Below are 21,258 nucleotides of genomic sequence, written 5' to 3'. Positions count from 1 at the left end.
TGTTTACATTCATTAATTTTCTATACCACTTATCCTCATCAGGGTCGCGGAGGGTGTTGGAGCCTATCCCAGCTGACCAATGAGACAAATGAGTGCCCTGTCAAAATAAAATGTGTGCATGAAAAAGTTAATAGAGAGTACAGAAATTGATGATGCATCGAGTATATGTCGAATGACACAAAAAATTGTCTCAGTAGACTGCATTAGCAGTTGTTTTTAACAACTGTGTTGTCAGTATATGTTGTAAACAATGTATACTAAGTTGTCCATAAGCCACACCTCAACTTTTGCTAGCAACTTAAGACAAAAAACAAAACATTTTTTTTTACAAAGTATTCAGTATTTTCCATAAAATGTATTTCTCCTGTCTTTAATATATTTACAAAAGAATATGCACAGTTCCTAATTCCATCCACATATGGCAAGCAGCCATTTTTTTCATTCCTGCACACATTAGCATTAATAATAAAATAAATAAATTAAAACATTGTGATTTCATTATCATAGTCATGATAGTGATGATTGCAAATACTATGCGTTTCCTGCTTTCAAGTAAACATTCATGATTACTATATGGGAGTGGAAGTCTTATTAGGGGATTTAAAAAAAAGGCAGCTAGCCATTGTATTTTATGGTCAATATCGGCAAAGAATCAAAGCATATTTAAAATGATAATATAACTCTTGCATGTGAAATCTATTTCACGATACTTTTGTTCTGTTCTATTCTTTCCAATTGAAAAAGAGGATTAAAGATTTGATGTCTCAATATGAGAGAGACACCCTTATGTCTGAAATCCAAGTGGGAATTCTTTTCCTACTTTGACTCAAAGGCAAAATGGATTATGTAGGAGAGACAAAGTATAGCCAAAGTGAGAGAGTGGTGACCTTGTGGGCCAAAGTGGAGGCCCAATAATCTCACTTCAAAGTGCTCCATCCAGGAGACGTGACACCCTCTGACTTTTAAGGGGGAAAAGACAGTATTAATAAGAATATAAACTACAACGTTCCCTTTCTTTTTAGACTGGAACATGCTTGGTGACTTAATAATAAAACGTTTTTAGGCCATTGATGCATTTGGCGATGAACTAGAACGCAACAGTTTTTAATAATCTGAATAGTTTTGTGTTGTAATCTTAGATGCTCAGCACATATATTCTAATTCTCTGTGTAACTTTTTGAAACTCAATATATTATGTTTGTTACGATAAACAACTATAACTAAATTACTAGGTATAGTGTATGCCAAGGGTGTCAGACTCGGGTTGGTTCGCAGGCCGCTTTAACGTCAGCTTGATTTCACGTGGGCCTGACCATTTTAGATATAATATTTAGGATTTTTTTTATAAATTGATTAAAAAAAACTGGATTAAAAGCCCTGAATATTCAGTTTTTTATAGATCTAAAACAATGTTTATTTTAGCTATTTTTATATATTTTTAGATTTTACAAAATCATTTTTGAACTAATAACACAGAAAAAATTGTTTAAAAATGTACAATCATTGTTTTAAAAGGTGGAAAATCAGGAAATTTAATATACATATATACTCTTCATTTTAATTTGATCCTAAAACAGAAAGTCGGCACTCATGATTTACTTTCCCGGGCCACACAAAATGATGCGGGGGGCCAGATTTGGCCCCCGGGCTGCCACTTTGACACATGTGGTGTATGCCTACTCTCTCATCTGTTTCCAGAGTTTCAAGATATTTACAGCCCTGTAGGTCAAGTGGTTAGCATTCCACCACCATTTGGAGGTTAGTGTTTTGAATCTGGGCTTCTACCTTTTCGTGAAAATTTTGCTTTTTTCTACTCATGTTGGAGACTGTGAATGATTGTTTATCTCAATCCGATTCCTCAAAATTAAAGTCACCTGAGGATAGGCTCAAGTATTCAGTATGTATAATATAATATATATAAAAAAGAATGGCTGGCAAGCATCAATGCAATATGATGGTAATATATGAGTAGTATCCTTTTGTTTTTGTTTTTCATTGAACATATTAACATATTTTTAAGAAATAAACGATTTCAAGGGAAAATAACCACAAATGGCCAATACTTATTACAGTCTATATGTTCAAACGGCAGTCAGAAGTTAAACAATAATACAACTAGTCCTAATCATTATTTTAAAGCTACACTTGTTTTAATATTAAAAAGTTTGTGTAGAAAACGACATATAAGTGCACTTACATGCTCACCTACAACAAACCTACATACAGTTCATGAGTAAACACCCTGGCAAATTTATTTTTATATCATTATATTGTCTTAGTTGCACTGAATTTTCACTTGCTTAACATGTCTATACATTATACATAAGCATGCAGTCGTGAACATTTGAATATCAATATACCTGCTTTCTAGGGAAAAATCAATTTTCATTATATTCTAAGTAATAAATGCCAAAAATTGCAGCATTTCTGCTATTTATCGACTTATAGCTGATCAATGTTACTGTGTTTCTCACTTCAATTTTTAACCTGTTTATAAACACAGCAAGCGATTTACAGCTTCTTAGTTCAATTCCAAAGTTCCACATATTTCCTACATTTACTGAAACAAACCTTAGCTTAATATTTGTTCTTGTTTTGTATTTTATTTTTGTATTTCTTATGCATTTTGCAACTCTATATAGCTTCTGAGTACCGTTGCAAAGCAGGATATTGTGTACTTTGTACCTTATTTGAACTTATTTAACCACAACCATGTCACAAAATTTTATACTAACTAGATTGTGGATTTCCCAAGTGTGCCCAAATTTAGTTTTTGTGCCCTCTGATTGGCTGGTAATCATATCAGGGTGTACCTTGCCACCTGCTTGTATTTAGCTGGGATGGACTCTGGCACCCTCTGAGATCCTCTGAGGAGAGACAAAAGACAAGATGAATGAATGTATGCAATATTATATATTATACCTCTGATTTTTTTGTGTATATGTGTAGCCCTTAACTCATTAATCGACATTTCCAGTTATAGACATCAAATCCATCCGTTTGATTCCATTCAGATTGGATTGGCCGTCAATGGCTTTCGGTGAGTTAAACTTTTTTTCCTGATTCAATTTTTTTAAATAACTTGAGTCTGAAAAAAAGAATTAAAAGCCCTATTTTAGTGGAATGAATGTCTCATTATGCATCTAAATGCAGTGTATTTGTTTAAGAGCGGTGCTTTAAATTGAGCATTTACTTTTTGTTGTCTTTTTTTAAGAACACGTTTATATAATGATATCATGCGTTGATTACCGCGCGATTCATCGTTATTTATCAATTACACCATGTGCATGTTACAATTGAATCAGAGCTACAGCCATTGGGACGCATCCTCTGTCACTCGAGAATACCATCACAAAAAGCTGCATTTGCATTTGCAGGAAGAGCGAAGCCCCACCTTTTACTCAGCACCCATTGGCTAATTTCAAGAGACCCGGCAATTGTCGCCCTTCCATTGGCCGAGGGAGCTTTCTGTTTTGGGTAGCCTGCCAGCGCAGCGTCTGGACGGGGAGGGGAGGCTTGCCGTCTGCCTTCCGCTTCTCGCCAGGATTGACACACAATGAGGAGCCAAGGCAGGGGAGACGCTCCGCAAACGCCGCTGTAAATAAAAACAACCATCACTGAGCCCAGTGAACCATGGAGAATCAGGTAGGGCGGCTTCCGTCTCCGCTTTTCAACTTTTCTCGGGGAAAATACCGGCGGCTGATAGAGTAAGGAATGAATCCTCTGTTGTAGTCGCCCGAAGAGAGCGAGCGAGAGGGGGTGAGAGAGTGGGAGCGTTAGGAAGAAGAAGAAGAAGAAGAAGAAAAAAAAACAACCTCGCTGCCCCGACTGCTATAGAACTCCTACTTGTTTGGTTCTGGAGCTATGCTAGCTGGCCGCTCATACATCGGCATTTGCCGCTAACTAGCTTCACTCCGGCGCTCCATTAGGCGCCGCTGCGTAGCACAAACCACCGCACAAAGATACACACACATACACATACATCCACACACCCGGTATTTAGCATGCGCTATTTCGGTTCCAAGTCTAATGGAATTATGAGTTACCCCGCACAGCGTATGAATGCTGGTTGGGTCCGGCTATACTGAGCCAGTTTCCAGAACCGGAGGAGGGAGGGGAGGGTCGGCCGCTGGCTAAGAGCTAAGAAGCCGCGTCAAGGCGCAGGCGAAAGGCGAAAGGCTCGGTCGTCCTCCCCTCCTCTGCTCGTGGCTGCTCAGCCGGGGCGAGGGCCTGATACCTGTCACAATTGGACTAGAAAGCCGACCAGGACATTACTATTTTGAAATATCCAGCTCATATTGGCTAACATTTGGTTAATGGTTAACGCGTGTGCACTATTCTCAATATAATACCTCTGACTATGGGGGGGTCTGGCAAAAACCCAATGTGGAAAAATGTGAACCCTATGCCTGCTTTGATTGGCAGCTTTCATGAGGCCAATGTTTTCAAAATCTACACTATTAGGAAAAAAGGTTGGGTATGAAGAGTGATGTGATGTGATTGGGTTGACTGTAGTACTTTGGAAAGTTATATGCGTTGGATGTGAGTTTACAAAATGCTTCCGATGACACATCACGTGGTGTTGTTCCACTGAGCATTTCTTAGTTGAGTGAAGTTCATGGCACATGCTCTGGAGCAGGGGTGTCCATTACGTAGATCGCGATCTACCGGTGGATCGACAAAGAACTATCGGTAGGTCGCCAAGGTGCTCTTGGTAGATCGCAAGACAATAACATTTTGATCCAGCCCTTCTGTTGGGTTCCTTAGTTGGGTTCTTATGAATTTGGCATGTCCGCAGTAAACTTTAGCGTGAATTCAAAGTGGATTTTCACCCCCGTTCCCTGCTGCTCCCATACATGTTGATAGAGTTTAATGGAAGGTACATCAACGTAAATTAGTGCTGGGCTTTGTCGGTGGCCTGAAAAAAAGGGAAATTGTGGAAGATTCACTCCTTGAAAAGTAGTTCTTGGAGGAAAAAAGTCTGAAGACTCCTGCTCAGGAGCCACCTGGCATCACTTTCATTGACTGTATTCCTGATTAGTTTCCGTCGTGCCTGGTCTTCAGCAGGTCTTGACCCTTTGACCCTATGTTGCCCATATAGACATACTGCCTCCCCCACTCTCCCTCTTTGATTATTTCTTTAAAGTTGACCGAACGTAATGTTTTTTTTTCCATTATTTTTATAAACTCAGTTGTAGTTGGATCAGATTTGGAAGACATTTGCATTCAAAATGCCCTCAAGCATTTGTTTGGTGTGTTCTACTTCCATATGCAAGTAGTTCTATTGTCATATTCCATGCACCTGAGATGGCCATTTGTGGAGTATCAGAGTATCACATTTGTTTAAAAGATTAGATTCAATCTGTGTCGTGGTGCATTTTAGAACCATTGGCTTTTTAGCTGCTGTTGATCAAACCACTAGGCAAACATGGCTGCCAAATGGGGGTACTTCTCTGTAGAAACTAATAACAAACATTTATTTGTCATTTACTGGTTACATTGTTTTTGCATTATTTTTACTGGTCTAAAAATATGGCAAATATTGACAAAACATCTTGAAAAATAGCAGGTTCGATCAGAAGTAAATAATAAAAATAATAATAATGATAATAAGCATTGGAACATTCCTAATTCTAACTAATCCTTTAAATGGCGATTGACAATTTTTGGTAATAAAAAAACAAAGACCTGGTGTCCACAAATGTATGTGGGTGAACATCATATTTTGGATCATGTAGACCAGATTATTATTATTTTTTATACAAGTATCATGTACATGACCCAAAATGTGAGGTCCCCATATGTGGAAGCTAGGTCGCATTATAGTTTTATTATCATCTCCTGTGCCGCTTATCCTCCCTAGATTTTTTTAGGGGTGCTGTAGCATATCCCAGCAACTATGGGGAGTAGGTGGAGTGCATTCTGAATTGGATGCCAGCATATCACTGGAGTGTTCAAGCAGTCTAGCCTGGAATGTTTTTGGGAAACCAGAGTACCAAGAGAAAGCTGCATTCAGAAAGGCCCAGAATTGAACCCTTGATCTAAGAACTGTGAGGTGGGCACGCTAACCACTCGCTTTTATGCCGGAGATGAACACATGGTTGGTTTCAATTGATGGGTTTTCCACCGTAAAGAACTTTTTTGTTTGTGTTGGTCCTTTTCGGTCTTATTGCAAACAACTGATGAGGTGAGTATTGAGTAAATACCCATGTAATGTTGTGTCTTTGTAATAAAAGTCCCCCGGCCAAACTGCCATTACTATTTTACTGTACATCTCATTTAGGATGCAAGAATAAGCCACATTAATATCAATTTAGAGAACCCATATTTCCTCCTTTCGCCGGCTTGCTCACAAAAGGCTCCAGGGAAAGCTGGATGAGTTTACATTTCACTTGAAGGACGCCAGATTTTTCATGTTAAGGATGGCGGCACCGCAGTTTTTTTCCTTTGACAGTCCAATACTCTGAAGGGCAATCTGTACAGTGGAAAACAAAATCACAGGATATGTGGGTAATGCGGGCTCAATTCCCGCTGGTGGCGGTACGATCGGGGTGCGGGTGGTCGTTTGTCTCTCTGGCGACCAGTCTAGGGTGTAGTCTGCCTTTCGCCCAAAGACAGCTGGGTTAGGCTCCAGCAACCCCCGCAACCCTTTCGAGGATGGGTGGTATGGAAGATGAAAGAAAGAAAGAACATATACTATATACTGTATAAATATTGAGTATATTTTCATTTACCTCCCTTTTTTAAAATAACAGGACATTATATTAAATTGATAATGATTCAGAAACTGGTTTGGTCGAAGATGTCCAAAAATATGGAGAAAATGCTCATCATTGTTTTCCAAAGTAAGTTTTTTTTCCCCCAAATTAATTGATTTTGATTGATTTGGTTAATCACAAAAGATAAGTCTGCTGAGAAAAAAATTGTTGTTGCTACAAATGTCCTTTAAATGGCAATTAATACGTTACATGGGCCAAAACTCCACCAGCTGCATGTTGCTGTTCAAGCAAATAATTGAACCGTAATGTCAACATAATAAAACGTGATTCAAAGCAGATATTTTGCCACAGGAGGGTGCTCTGGGTCATTCATTTTTCATACCGCTTATCCTCACAAGGGTCGCTGGCGTATCCCAGCTAACTGTGGATGACAATAGGCAGGCTACAGCCTGAACTGGTTTTACTAAAGGTCAACTTCAATTGAACATTTAAAGAGTTAAACCTTTGCATGGTCCTTCTTGTTTTATCGGATTTCTTAATATGATGTCATCATTCAATAAAGTTGTGAAGGCTATCAACATAAGAGTTTGATCCCTATTAGTGAAGTACCGGAAGACACACTATGGTCTCTTGAGTGAGTGCTGAGTCGATTTTTTTTTTTACCCCATTCGAATAACAGGAATGAAATAGGACCAATGCATAGGCTTGTCTTGTAATAATCAGTCACACATCCAAAAAAAATAAATTTCTTCCTTACATGCCTACTTTGTTGACTGTGAGCGCCAATAAGCTGCAAGAGGCGAACTGCTGGGATCTGTTGTAAACGTGGATATACTTATACGTATGTTGCCCTCTGTTATATCTTTACTCAGCCAGATGTAAAGCTTCCTTAATCCAATCTGGATCATACGGGATCACTGGGCGTCCTCGGTCTATTGGGAGTACAACTTTGTTTGGAAATGCTGATGAGCAATCAGTTGTTTTTCTTGTCATGAGACTTGTGTGCATGTCTCTGTATTGCGAGCACCGTGGTTGGGATGACAAGATGATTGCTCATGTTATTACTGAATTCCTGCCTTCTTTTTGCCCCCAAACAGTGATACTGAATTGCCCTTTGTATTTTGCTCTTTGATCGGGCAGCAAAAAGTTTGAACTGTATGCATTTGTTATTCCTTCCCACATTGAAGCAATTTGTTACGATTATTTTTTTCCACTTTCTTTTGAACTATTATAGCCCTCACTATTCTTTTGTTGTATTATATCCAATCACACTCTCCATTTCAGATTTCTATGTTCAATGAGGCTGGTCCTAGTGGTTGTTGGGACTCTGGTAAGGCGTGGTGGAGGTTGGATTTTAAGGGCATTAGTGCCACAGAATGGCCAGACAGGCAAAATGCCAATTGAGTGTTGTGAGACTGTACACGTGAAGTGCACGTGTGCCCTGTTGAAATGTGATCACTGGCTGGAGCACTTAATTATCATTTTAACCTTTAATGCCCCCTCAACCCTTTCTCACACTTGCAATCCATGCTCATGACACACTCACTGCTGAAGCCAAATCTTTATATGATTAACCCCTGCCTGCGACAGAAATACAGTGTAGTACCTCTCTGTTATGGCTTCAGATTCATACCAACATTCCATAAGCGTAATGTGAGTGTCAGGAATCTAATGCCATACTCTGTTGCTCATTGTGTCAACAACATCCTTATCCAATTCTCCAGCCAGTGCCGTAGCCTCCTCACAAGTCACTCCAATATGTATCGGGCACCTTCCCACAAACACACGGCCATCACACAGGCGTGCCGTCATTGTTCTTTGCTTAGAAAAATATCCCAGCAATGTGCTTTCTCCTTCAGACAAATCTATGGAAATCTACTCTCTGCGGCAGCCATTGCGCTGCCATGCCACTTTATTTGATCCCACTGGTTTATCCAGGTTCCGTTCATACTTAAGATACCTTTTAAAATGAAGGTATTACAGAACGCATTTAGAAAATGTGAATCCAAATGAGTGAATTTGAAAGCAAAACATTTGCCGACTTACCAGGACAATTTTTAACATTCTGTAAAGTCACATAAGTATAGAAATAAATGAACAAGCTGTGTTAAATATTAGCATCATTTCTTACATTTATTTACAACCTCAACTAAAATGTCTATTTTATTTTGATCTATTATGTTCTGAAAAAAAAAACAGGAGTTATTCCTAAAGTCCCACAGTCAACTAATGATGCCTATCCAAATTTGAGGCTTGCTTTTGGGTATGTGTAAAGGGAGGGAGGTCATCCTGTATAAAATCTGCCAGTTAAAACAACAACAACATAAAACCCATTCACTGTTGACATTCCATATTGTACTAAGTCACATAGACAGCATGCTTGTATGTGTGTGTAAAATGTTCTAGTACTGTGACTTAAATTTTCCACTTCTCTCAATGAAGTGAAGACACGAATCTCTGCATAAAATGGCCATGAAATACAAACTGATCTTTATGTGCAATTCAAAAAGAGACAAAGACAGTCTGCTTGAACAAATAACACTAAAATAATTCACTCTCCAGGGTGAACCCATATACTAATTACTTCTCCAAGAGCTAATCACCCGCATGCGTCAGACAAGAGTCAAATCAATGTGACAAGAATTGAAAGTTCTTTGTAAGCTAGCACTAGGAACATTTGGTTGAGTTTAGGAGGAGAGTGCAGATTGGAATCGAGTTTATATTGACATACTTTCGGTATCTCATACATTTTTCTTGGATCGGGATACAAACAGATCTTAATACATCTTTATATATCTATCAAACGTTACACGCACTTAGTAATAGTTTATATTTGTGTCCAACTCAAATAATTTTTGGATTTTGAAGTGTTGGGGTTGGGGGGATGGGATGTATAAGAGTACTGTTCATAATTACCTCAAGTAACAATATTGGATTTAATTAATTTGATCAGGAATGTCTTGTAATTATGCTAAGTTGACATTTATTTGCTTGCAATGAAAATAAAAATTCAATGTTTGATTTTATTCACAATATCACTTTTCTGGTGTGGTAAATGTGTTATTCATTTATTTTTACAGCGCTGTAGTAGAACTAGTGCTAGCTTTGGCCATTGTAGTATTTAAAATTTGTCAAGAATGGATGGTATATATTGATGGAATAGGTCCTTTTTCTTCGGGTCTGTTTCATTCTCTTCATGACTCTGCACTTGCTATAGACATTAGGTACAAAATTGAAAAGACCAAGCATTGACAGCTACTTTTGTTCTCATCTTTTTAGTGCACAGTGCAGGTGAAACTGGAGTTGGGCCACAGAGCTCAGCTGAGGAAGAAAGTAACATCAGAAGGCTTCACCCACGACTGGATGGTTTTTGTCCGAGGGCCAGAGAATGGCGACATCCAGCACTTTGTAGATAAAGTTGTCTTCCGACTGCATGAGAGCTTCCCCAAACCCAAGAGAGGTATGGCAGCCACAGCATTCACACACTCCCTACAAGACAAATTTTACACACATACATACGGCATACTATGCTTAAGTATTTTTTGGACTATAAGACGCACTTGAAAAACTTCATCCCTCCATTTTATCCTGCTTATCTGAGGTCAAGTCATGGAGGCAGCAGCATCAGGAGGGAAACTTAAACTTCCCACTTCCCACTTCACTTTGACCAGCTCTTTCAAGGGCATTACAAGGTCTTCCCAGTCCAGCTGGCAAACATTGTCTCAGCAACATGTCCTACGTCAAGCCCGAGGCTTATTTCCAATGGGAGATGCCTAGAAAACTTCAGCAGAGAGGCGTCCAAGAGCCATCCTAATTAGAGGCCTGAGCCACTTCATGTGGCTCCTCTCAATGCAGAGGTGTAGCAGCTCTACTCGGAGCCTTTCTCAGATGACTGAGCTCCTCACTCCTCTTCTATCTCTAAGGGAGTTACCGGAAACTCTTCCGCTTCATTTTGCCCGCTTGCATCTGCGATTTTGCTCTTTCGGTCACGATGTGCAGCACCTAACCCTAGATGAGGACACTGGATCGCCCAGTATATAGAGAGCTCCCTCCACTTTTGACTCCGCTCCTTCTTTACCACGACGAGACGATACAAAGTTCGGATCGCGGCAAACGCCTCACGATCCACCTGTCGAGCTCTTTCTCTCTCGTGTGGACAAGATTCCAACATAATGAAGCTCCTTTACCTGGGAAAAGACCTGATCCAGAGAGGGCATTTCAACTTTTTCCGATATTGGATAATGGTATCAGATTTGGAGGTACTGATTCTTATCCCAACCACTTCGCGCTCAGCTGCGGACCTCTACAATGAGAGTTAAAGATTGGGGTTTGATGAAAACATTATCTCCAAAAAGCACAGATGCAATACAGGGGCCACTAAACCGAATCCCCACATTGGCTAGAGTCTAGCCAATGTGGGGATCCGGTTTAGGCCCTAGACCGTGCGTAGACATTCTGTCCATAAAACGTCTGAACAGATCAGTGACAAAAGACATTTTTGGAGAAGACCAACCCTTGCTGGCAATTTTTCCGGTTTACTACCGGCAAAGCACATAAAAATCTGTCTTACAGACAACAAACCAGTCGTGCCAATAGTCCATACCCCATTCTTCCAGAACACCCCTTACAAGTCCACCAAAGACATTTAGACGTATTGAGTGAACAGCCCTACCCCCTCGAGTATTCTGTTGAGGGTATAGAGCTGGTCTGTCGTTCCACGGCCAGAACAAAACCATTCTGATCCTCCTGAATCTGAGCTACGATCGAATCCATTTGCCATAGAGCTGGAGAGTTAGTGTCTTATTAAGCTTTTTGGCTGAAATTTAAATTGCCTGCTTCATTAGCAGGATGATTTGTTTCCCTCTGTTTGATTGTTGTTTGTTTTTGTTAAATCAAATGCTAAGCATTAACTCACGGGCTGTCAATGGTGACAGATGTCTAATCCATTTCACTTTCTTTCACCATCAATAGCACTGACTCATGATCATTCAATGCTTTACATCAGTGGCAGCCAATGAGTTAATAACTTCTTTGACATTGACAACAATGTAAAGTGTGAATGATATATCGGCAAGTTAGGAATTAATTTCACTTATGCACTGCTCGGGTTGAGAATGACGCCCCTCGCAATGTGACCACCACATAGATACGTCAGTAACCGGGTGCTACAGCGCATTGGCATATCTATTGTTCATGATCAGAGGAAGCAATGCAAGTTTGTGACTTGAATAATGCTAATCCCATTCTTGCCTTACAGGCAGGCTTGAACCTGCCTGTTGGGCGTGTAAGCAAAAATAATTATGACACTCCATGCATCTGGAAGGTCCACGAGTGTACGAGAGATTGGTTTCACTCTGACGTGGTTTAAAATAACAATCAGTGTTAGCTCTAAGACCTTCTCTTAAAAGGCAATTTAAAAAAGAAAAAAGAACTAGAAACATTTCCTGAAACGCCAATAGGAACATCTGACATTCATTTGGAGATCATCAGAGGCACTTGAAATGGAGGCAGGTGTGTGCTGAGTGCCATTTAATGTGAGCTTGAATGTGATGGCTCTATTTTGATCCCGTTTCAGTTGTGTATTTGTACTTCCCCTGCCTGAAAATATTTTCGTTGTCTTTTTTTCAATTGGGTTCAACAGTTCAAAAGCAAAAGGCAACACTAAATGAATTCATTTGAGTGGAGTGTAGAATGACCAAGCTAAGCAAATCTTTCACCACTAGCTTGCAGATTTAGGTCGCTTCACATACGCATGTTTTTATATTTCTGACTGAACTCAAATTGGTCTCTGCCCTATGTAATTCAGATGAGTGTTGTTTCTCCATTTCCTTCTACAGTGTGCAAAGAGCCCCCATACAAAGTGGAGGAGTCGGGATACGCAGGCTTCCTCATGCTGATTGAAGTTTACTTCAAGAACAAGGTGAGATACCAAAAATATAAAAGTGCCTAAATAAGCAAGTTATCAGAAGAATCTAAAAATGTGTTTTTGCTGCCATAGACCAAGACCAGGGGTCACCAACTACGGTCCTCGAGGGGACCTGTCCACTTTGTTTTCCATGTCTCCCTCCTCAAACTCACCTGAAACAAATGATCAACTCCTCTGCAATCTCTCCAAAAACCCTATAACAATCCTGATTAGAATCATTTGAAATCATTTGAATCAGATGATTCAAGTGTGTTGGAGAAGGGAGATAAGGAAAATAGACTGGATAGGAACCCCCGAGGACCAGAATCGGTTACCACTGTTCTAGCCTATATTAATGGGAGTTCTCTTAACTGTTTTTTCAGCACAATGTGCAAGAAATAATGTTTGTACTCAATCCCCCCCAAAATCTAATTAATTGCATGCAACTAGTCAACTTTAGAGCCACACAATTCAAAAATACACTTAGAATAAACTATCATTCTGTCTCATCATTACCATAAGCCGTTTGAGTAAATAAAAAGGAAAACTAATGTAGTCCCCTTACAGAGGATCCTTAAGAGTTTCAAAATCATATTTTGCTCTGTATTTCAAGTGCATTTTATCCATCGTTTTATAGTGATAGGATCGTTACTTTTGCTTGCTCCTTTTATTGACATTACAAATCGCTGAAAAATGAAATTGATTTTCTTTTCAGGAAGAGCCAAAAAAGGTTTGCTTCAACTATGACTTGTTTCTGAATTTGGAGGGCAATCCTCCTGTTAACCACCTGCGCTGTGAGAAGCTGACCTTTAACAACCCCACCAAAGATTTCAGGAAAAAGCTGATCAAAGCTGGGGGGGTAAGGCCAATGTTCAGTCAACTGTATTTTGTGAAATTGGAGCGTTGGATAAGGGGGGAGCTCGGTACTATTGTAACTTGAATCTCTGTTGATTTAGGTATTGGTGGTTCCAGAGGTGGCGGAAGCGGTGTCAAGACCCAGTCCGGACTATCCAATCCTCCCTACCATCCCCCTCTCAGCCTTCTCTGATCCCAAGAAAACCAAGACGTCTCATGCGTCAAAGGTTGGTTATGCTTCCAAGACATTTGTGTAAAAAAGAGAAGAAAAAAACTGCCTTATTAGTTTTTTTTATGTCTAAAAAGTAAATTATTCGCTAGTTAATCCTATTCCCATTCATCCATCTTTTTTTTTTTCCTTAGTAAGAGTCAAGCTGAGTCGTATTGTCCCATGTATAGCTGTCACTTCTGCCCTCCGAGTTGGCTGACTCGGGATAATAATTGTTACTCTTTTTAGTAATAGCACGGCTGCTGAATTTGTCAGCCATTTTATGTTCAAGGGGAAATTTTGAACCCTCCCTGCATCATGTCCCTGGAGTCAAATCTGTCACAGATAATAAGTGTCTTTTAATTTACTTACTTTCTCACTTACTTTATAGTAAGACTAAAATCTATAAATACGATTATGCCAAATAGAACATATGCCAATTTACACTTTCAAACAAATATATATTTGCCTCTTTTTACACAGATTTAAATGTGTAGTGTGATGTTTTCAATATTTATCCAATTAGGTCTCTTGATAAGTTTATCTTTTCAGACTCAACTATGTTCCACATTCATTAAGATGTGCAACACTGATCAACTCCACAAAAATAAGGAGTGTAGTAATATGAGACAAATGTGTTTCCACAAAGTTTAAATTTGATATTTATGTGAACAAGTTATATTTTCTTGTCCTTAACTTTCTACTTAAGGTTCAATTGAGTTGATAGGTGAGTTTAAAATAAAAATGTAACTTAATTTTTTTTTTTTTTTAATATTCAAACAGGGCTGGCTGTGTATACTTTTTATATCCATGTGAATTTACCCCGAAAACTTAAACAACATTTTGAGATAATAGGAATGCTTCTAGGATCCTCTGTGTGTTATCTACTTCCAGGAAGCCAGTAAAGAAGGAGGTAGTGGCAGCAGCAAAGGACCCAAACCGCACAAGATGACCAAGGAGCACCGTGAAAGACCCCGAAAAGACTCAGAAAGCAAAGCCACATCAAAAGGGGACAATGACAGAGACGGAAGCAGCAAGAGTGCACGTGACTCTTCTTCCTCGTCAAAAAAGCCATCCGACCCCAAGGTTAAAGATGATGTAAAAGTCCTGCCCAAGGCAGCCTTCAAGGAGCCCAAACTCACTCTGAAGGAGTCAAAGATGGAGGGTATGTCTCCAAAAGGAGGGGGGGCTGGTAGTGGAGGGGGTGGGGGAGGGGGAGGCTCTGCAGAATCCAAAGCACCCAGCAAAAGACCCTCTACTGTGGAGTCACCCAAACCCAGCACGAAAAAGCAGAAAAAGGTCAGCTCGGAGGGCCCTAAAGGCCCGTCTGGCGGCGCTTTCACCGGTTCTCCTCGTGTGTCGTCGTCATCTGCTGCCAGTCAGCCTTACGCAGAAAAGAAACACTCCAAGGAAAAAGGTCGCTGGGCTAGAGGCAAAAATGACACGCAGGATTTGAAAGAACCCAAAAAACTTCACGAATCTGAAGAGTCGAATTCGGAAGATGAAGCTTCTTCGAAATCTGAGGTATCTTGAGCTTTGTTTGATTCAAGGTCTTACAGGGCTTGATGTTTCAGTATCAACCAACATCCCTCTCCTCCTATAGCAGTCGGCTCCTTCCAGTCCTTCCAACTCGAGTTCTAGCTCCGACTCGAGCTCCGAATCGGATTTTGAGCCTGGGCAGAAACCAGGACAAGGTGCAGTATTTTAAACTCCATTCATGGGAAAACTGAATGCCCCTGTAAGCGCTTTGTATACTTAATACAAGTACTTTATCTGTTCACAAAAAATAAAATATCCAGATATATTTTATTTTGATTTTGAGTAAAAATTGGAATCGCAAATAAGAGCATTACGGAGAAACCTCAGCCTATGATGTCCAGGACGTTTTGACTTTACGTCGCCTGTGGCTTGTCCGCCATTAAGTCCCTGCACCATAGTTTCATTTTACCTAGTGCATAGTGCCATTCTGTGCGTTTAACTCAACTGTCATAACAGTCTTCAGTTTTGAGTCAACTCTGTGTTAGCTAGTTGACTTCCAAAGGCTTAATTGGAATGTTTAGTAATTATATCTGTTGGATAAGAATGTACAACAATAGTTGAAAGCCTGAACAATCTGGTAGAGGGCCATTTTAATCGGTTTGGTTTTCTCCAGGTCCCTTGCGATCCATGGTGGAGGAGATCCAGTCAGAGGAGTCAGACGATGATGACAGCAGCTCAGAGGAGGGGACCCCTGTCAAGGCCAATCCCCCCAACCGTGACTCAAGGTCAGTCTTTTCAAACACAACGGGCATGACTGCTTATCACATTTTCACAAAATTTGACATTTTCGGATCCATTCAGAATGCCATTTACTAAGCATTAATGAAAAGTGACTTACCTCCACGTTCGGCGAATGAAGAGTCTCTTTGTACGTGACCTCTGAACTCGTCCCTCTTTCCCCTGTAAGATTGAGCCTGGACAGCGAGAGTGACAGCAGTGACGGTTCGCACCGCCCCAGTCGAGACCCTGTTCCTCCCCCACAGAAACACAGCTCTTCCAATAATAAAGTGAGGCCTTGTTTGTGGCTCCTTTCAATGGCACTGTCTGACTTCATTTCTGAACGATGACAACTGTTTCACTTTTCTAAACTTTTGGCAATTATGGTAAAATATTCAACAAACACAAAGTCCCTCTGATCTTGCTTTTTCATCTTAGATTTGTTTTACAACAAACACAGAGTTGTGATTATATTTCCTAGTGATGATTAATCTCTCTTTCTGTATGGTGGTGAGCGAAGGTGTCTGGCAGAAAGAGTCCAGATTCCTCATTCCGTTCTGAAAAGATGTTGAAGAAGGGATACGACAAGGTAGGAAGGGTAAATAACTCCACTTTTTATCCTTCAACCCTCACCACACCATTTGATTCCGTTAAGATAAGTTGACATTTGACAAACATCCGTTGAAACGCAAAGGACGGATATTTCTTAAATTGCGATGTAGCCTGGTTTTGTTGAAAAAACTTAATACAACAATATCTTTTTAAATATTATTTTACAATTATGTAATAGTGTTCAAACACACTCTTGTCTCCTCAGGCCTACACTGAAGAATTGGTCGACCTCCATCGTAGACTGATGGCTTTAAGGGAGCGAAATGTCCTACAGCAGGTCTGTGTTCTTTCTGGTACTTGATATTGTCATGAACTTAGTGTTGCTTTTAGCTGCTCTGTATTAAAAATGATTCGATTCGTCCTTCTATCTTTCACACTATAGATAGAGGCAGGTATTGTTCTTTTGGTCACAATCCAGAGTTGAGAAGGTAGCTTGACCAGTAATATTGGGCAATTGGCTTTCAGTACGACTCCTTCTTTATCACTACGGTTCGATACAGAGTTTGCATCACTGCAAGTGCAATCCAAACCGTGGAACTTTGACGCTGGTTGTACAAGGACACGCATCAGGGCATCCGATACCTTACATTCCTGGCGCAGGTCCTATAGTACTAAGTGGGACACATGGTTTTGAGATGTGGGAAGAAACCGGAGTCACACAGAAAAACCCACACATTGGGGAGAACATGCAAACTCCACACAAGAAGTTCTGGATCTCAAAACTGTGAGGCTCCTCCACTGGCCGCCCCAACCATATTTTTAGACCAGTAAAAATAAAACAAACAGTAAAAATTAACACATATTACATGATGCTCTGTTACTATGACTAAAGAGAAGCAGTCGCTTTGAGCAAATACGTTTTCCTAGTACTGTATTTTCACGACTATATGGCGCACCGCATTTAAAGGCGCAGTGTCAGTAACGAGTGCTAATTCTGTATTTGACACACACACACAGGACGCACCGCTTTTAAAGGCGCAGCCAGGTATGGCAAAACACCAGCTTAAACCTACGGACACGCTAAAAACACGTTTTTAAAAAGGCAATGGAAGCAAAACTGAGTTTGGTTGTACTTTATTTAGCCATTTTACAATGTACTCACGTCATCATCACCCACAAATCCATCAAAGTCCTCATTTTCTGTGTCCGAATTGAACAATTGTCCAAATGAGTCATCGAAAACGCCGGGTTCCCTCTCTTCGTTGTCAGAGTCACCGTCATTGGCAAGTGGCTATACAGAAATGATGCCGGCTTTGACAAAAGCTCGAACAACCGTGCAAGCAGACATGTTCGTCCAGGCGGCCACTAGCGTAACTAGCCCGGCGCTTTAGTTAAGCCTCCGGGAATGAGAGCAAGCTCAGAGTTCATTTTCGTGACTTGGTTTTTCACCGCTGCTGCGGGGGGCCTTAGAAACCAAACCGAAATTGTTTTGCAATAAACACATGACCACACTATATACGGGTACCTTGTAGGGGCGTGCCTTTAGCGTCTGACCCCACCCACGTCCGCCTTCTCTTTATATAAGAAGCGTGGTTCGCAAGAAGTGTTCTCAGTCAGGCTTTAAAGCTTACACATGGCCCTCCACATTATAAGGCGCCCTGTCTATTTTGGAGAAAATTTAAGACTTTTTAGTGCGCCTTATAGTCGTGAAAATATGGTTGTTTGATTTTCAGAAAATGGTACTGAAAACAGACGCGACTATACTGGATCAAATCCAAACCTATGACCAAATTCCGTACTCTCCGATACTCCAGAAATAGCCACTCAGGCGCCAATACTCAGTATTGGATCGGGACATCTCTAGTTTCAAAATCTTTGTGATTTCCCTTACTGCGGGGACACTGTGGGAGGGGGAACACCTAGTAGAATATGAAGATGGGCAATAGGTGAGATTAGGATGTGACAGGCTCATTTTGCTGAAAATAGCTTTCTAAAATACAAATGACTGACTCAAATGATGATCTTTCTTACAGATCGTCAACCTTATCGAGGAGACGGGCCACTTCAATGTGACCAATACCACCTTTGACTTTGACCTCTTTTCACTGGACGAGTCCACTGTCCGCAAACTACAGAGCTACCTGGAAGCGACGGCCACGTGACAAGAAGCGGCGCGGGAGGTGGCGACGGCCCCTCGAGGAGCGGCCCGGCCGAATCGCTGAAGGGCGGCCGCACGCGCGAAAACAAAGCACACACTTGGGGAGGTAGGAAGAGGAGGAAGGCGTGAATGGGGAACGCCATGGTGACGCCACACCACCAGAGGAAGTCCACTCCAGGAATTCCTCGTTTTTCAACTACCGACCTGTGGATTTTGCCCTGAACTCCCCCACCCACTCCCGAGCTTGGGCTGCCTTCCCTTCACATACTCTTTCCCCGTTCTCACTCCTAAGATCACTCCACTTCCCTTCTCACGGTTTTCTGTTGCAGTAGGCATTCATGGTTACGGACTCTTCATTGAGAACGCAAACGCGCAGCCCGGCTTGACATGTACTAGAAGCGTGCTGGTGACGTGTGCGGCATCTCTCCTTTCCCGACATCCCAACCTGCATCTTGTAGACTTCTCCTTTGCACTGAGAGCTGAGCTGTGGCCAATCGCCACCCTCCTCTTCCTCTTTGTCCAAATGCAGAACCTTTTCTGACCCCCACCCCAATTTCATCCCTCCCAAGTCAGCGTGCACCAAAGGGCTCCACTGCTGGTCCCCGGTGTGTTCCAGCTTTGCCTACTGGTGGGTTTTACAAACTAACAAAAGTAGCCATACTCGTCTCCCGGAATCCAAAAATAAGGAAAGTAGGGGCCACGTGCCCCCTGCCCCCTTTTTTTGTTATTTTTTTATTTGAATTTTTTTTACATTTTATTTTTCTACAAATACATTTGTGTTTCTACTCCCAGATATGCGGTTAACGACTCGTGAGCTATGAATGTAAATCGCTTTTATTTTTCTACACCCAACAGCAACAAGCCCACTCTAGTGCCTTTCTGCAGTGTAAGGTGGGTGTCAAAAGTCCCCTTCCCCCCTTTTTTTCACTTTCTGAATAAGAGGGAGATCAAGTGTTAATTGGGCTGCCTGATTATCCGGTATTGTCTTAATGGCTTCCTTTTTCTTCCTCAGTGTCCTTGTAGGCCGTTTGATCCTCGTAGCCATTTTTCTTCATCTGTGTAGAAACTACAATATTTTAGCTAGCGTTCACCGTCTTGCTTTGCGCCACAAGTTCATTTTGTTATGTGGGGCTCCACAATACCAACTAACTGTAGTAACTGTGGACTTGGGCTGCTGCGGCTGCTCATAAAGGTTTACAATCAATCGCTCACCGATACGGCGGGATGGCAGCAAAACGCTATCTGGTACGCTATCGGCGGCACCGAGATGCCATGACTGCCAAATGTTAGCGCGAGAAACACCACAGCAGCCCGCTGAGGTCGAGGTCCACACCTTCGCCACTCTGCCTTTTGTGTATTTATTCCGATCTTTGTGTAGCTTTAACACTCGCGTCTGCCTGCTTGCCGCCGCGGAAGCCGTCCCTCTGCCCGCCAATTGGAAATAGGTTTGCCCCTCCTGGCCCCCCGTGCATCCACCTCGTGCCTCCGTGAAGAAAACAAGTAAGCACGCACCCTCTAGTCGCTGTACGTCCTCGTTTGTGAACTCTGACCGTTTGACCCGCTCTTCTTTTAAGGGCCCTGGCACTCGTGACCGGGTCAGTGGCGTAGACGCAGACCCGAAAAAGTCAATGTTTTATTTCTGGACCTCTGCACTTTTGGCTGTGATGACTTCAGTACTTACAGTAGTTACCTAAACTGTATTTTTAAGGATTTTATACTATATTTACATGCAATATGATAATACTAGATTGGTTGTTGTTTTTTCCCTCTCCAACTTGTTTTTATCTCATTGTCTTGAACTTAGGCATGTTCTGTCACTATTTGTCACCAACAAACATGCCTCTTGAAGCTAATTTTGGCCTAAACTGTTTTTTTTTTTTTCTGGGATGTTCCCCTGTATGTTTTTGTGTATGACAGCTGAGCACCAAGAAGCAGGTGTCGCAGATGTTTGCTGGATGACCTCAACTTAATCACTGTCTGCTTCCAGTCGCAATAACTGGACCAGAGCGAGGACTCCACACTTTTGTTCAGGGAGCTATTAAGCGAAAAACAAAATGACATTTTTAAGGGTTTGTTCCTGTGTTTTTTGATCGTTGTACGGTTCGAGCGACGGTGCGCTCCCTCGCCATAGACGTGTCATAGGAAAGGAGCAGTACAGAGGGAGCCGGACATCTGGTCCACATGAAAAAAAACAATGACGCTTGGACAATACCATTTGAGGGGACGATTGTGTCGTGGGTTTACACCACAATGGAGACGCAAAAAAAACTTGAGTCCAAATGTTAACGTTTTAGTGAGGGCACGTGTGTATTTATAAAGGATCGTCATTTCTTTTACTGGGCTTATCATAACGCATAAAAAGAAGTCGTGATGAAGAAAATGGCGCCATCGGTATTTTTTGGTCAACGCAGAACTGGCCGCACGAGCAACTGGTTACGGTTAAAAAGACAAGCTTGGCATAGGAATGCCACCATGTGGCCGTATGATACAAGTTGTCGTAGACGAGACATGTAATTTTAATTTTGGAATCATAATAATAAAGTCATGAAGAACTGTTGTCATGGTGTTTTGTCATTGACCGCCCAATGACCTGGTCTTGGGGTTC

At 41.3% G+C, this 21,258-nt stretch overlaps 1 protein-coding gene across 5 annotated transcripts; it reads left to right on the top strand.

Annotated features, from left to right (window-relative positions):
- Positions 1 to 2,906: 2,906 nt before the first annotated feature.
- mllt1a (MLLT1 super elongation complex subunit a) lies at positions 2,907 to 21,210 on the top strand. Of its 5 annotated transcripts, XR_013301402.1 has the most exons (14): positions 2,912 to 3,040; positions 3,378 to 3,645; positions 9,999 to 10,179; positions 12,557 to 12,639; positions 13,340 to 13,483; positions 13,581 to 13,706; positions 14,582 to 15,211; positions 15,291 to 15,381; positions 15,840 to 15,951; positions 16,134 to 16,233; positions 16,464 to 16,541; positions 16,761 to 16,832; positions 18,529 to 20,153; positions 20,228 to 21,210. XR_013301402.1 is itself a non-coding variant. In XM_077607616.1 (13 exons), the coding sequence occupies exons 2-13, from the start codon at positions 3,634 to 3,636 to the stop codon at positions 18,655 to 18,657; spliced, it is 1,746 nt and encodes a 581-aa protein (XP_077463742.1). In that variant the 5' UTR covers positions 2,907 to 3,040; positions 3,378 to 3,633; the 3' UTR covers positions 18,658 to 21,210. The 5 variants fall into 5 exon arrangements, 4 of the variants coding, with proteins under 4 accessions (XP_077463742.1, XP_077463740.1, XP_077463741.1 ...); XM_077607616.1 differs by having other exon boundaries at positions 2,907 to 3,040; positions 15,294 to 15,381; positions 16,464 to 16,532; positions 18,529 to 21,210; XM_077607614.1 differs by having other exon boundaries at positions 2,909 to 3,040; positions 15,294 to 15,381; positions 18,529 to 21,210.
- Positions 21,211 to 21,258: the final 48 nt, after the last annotated feature.

Source organism: Stigmatopora argus, chromosome 8, assembly GCF_051989625.1.
Source record: "Stigmatopora argus isolate UIUO_Sarg chromosome 8, RoL_Sarg_1.0, whole genome shotgun sequence".
Taxonomy (NCBI): domain Eukaryota; kingdom Metazoa; phylum Chordata; class Actinopteri; order Syngnathiformes; family Syngnathidae; genus Stigmatopora; species Stigmatopora argus.
Note: the sequence above shows the minus strand (reverse complement) of the source record. Positions and strands in the feature narration are given on the sequence as shown.

Excerpts from the sequence above, each read along its gene's own strand:
- mllt1a (XM_077607613.1), top strand. Across the intron at positions 15,212-15,290 it reads AAGCTTCTTCGAAATCTGAG|CAGTCGGCTCCTTCCAGTCC; the intron begins GTATCTTGAGCT and ends CTCCTCCTATAG. Across the intron at positions 15,952-16,133 it reads CCCCCCAACCGTGACTCAAG|ATTGAGCCTGGACAGCGAGA; the intron begins GTCAGTCTTTTC and ends TTCCCCTGTAAG.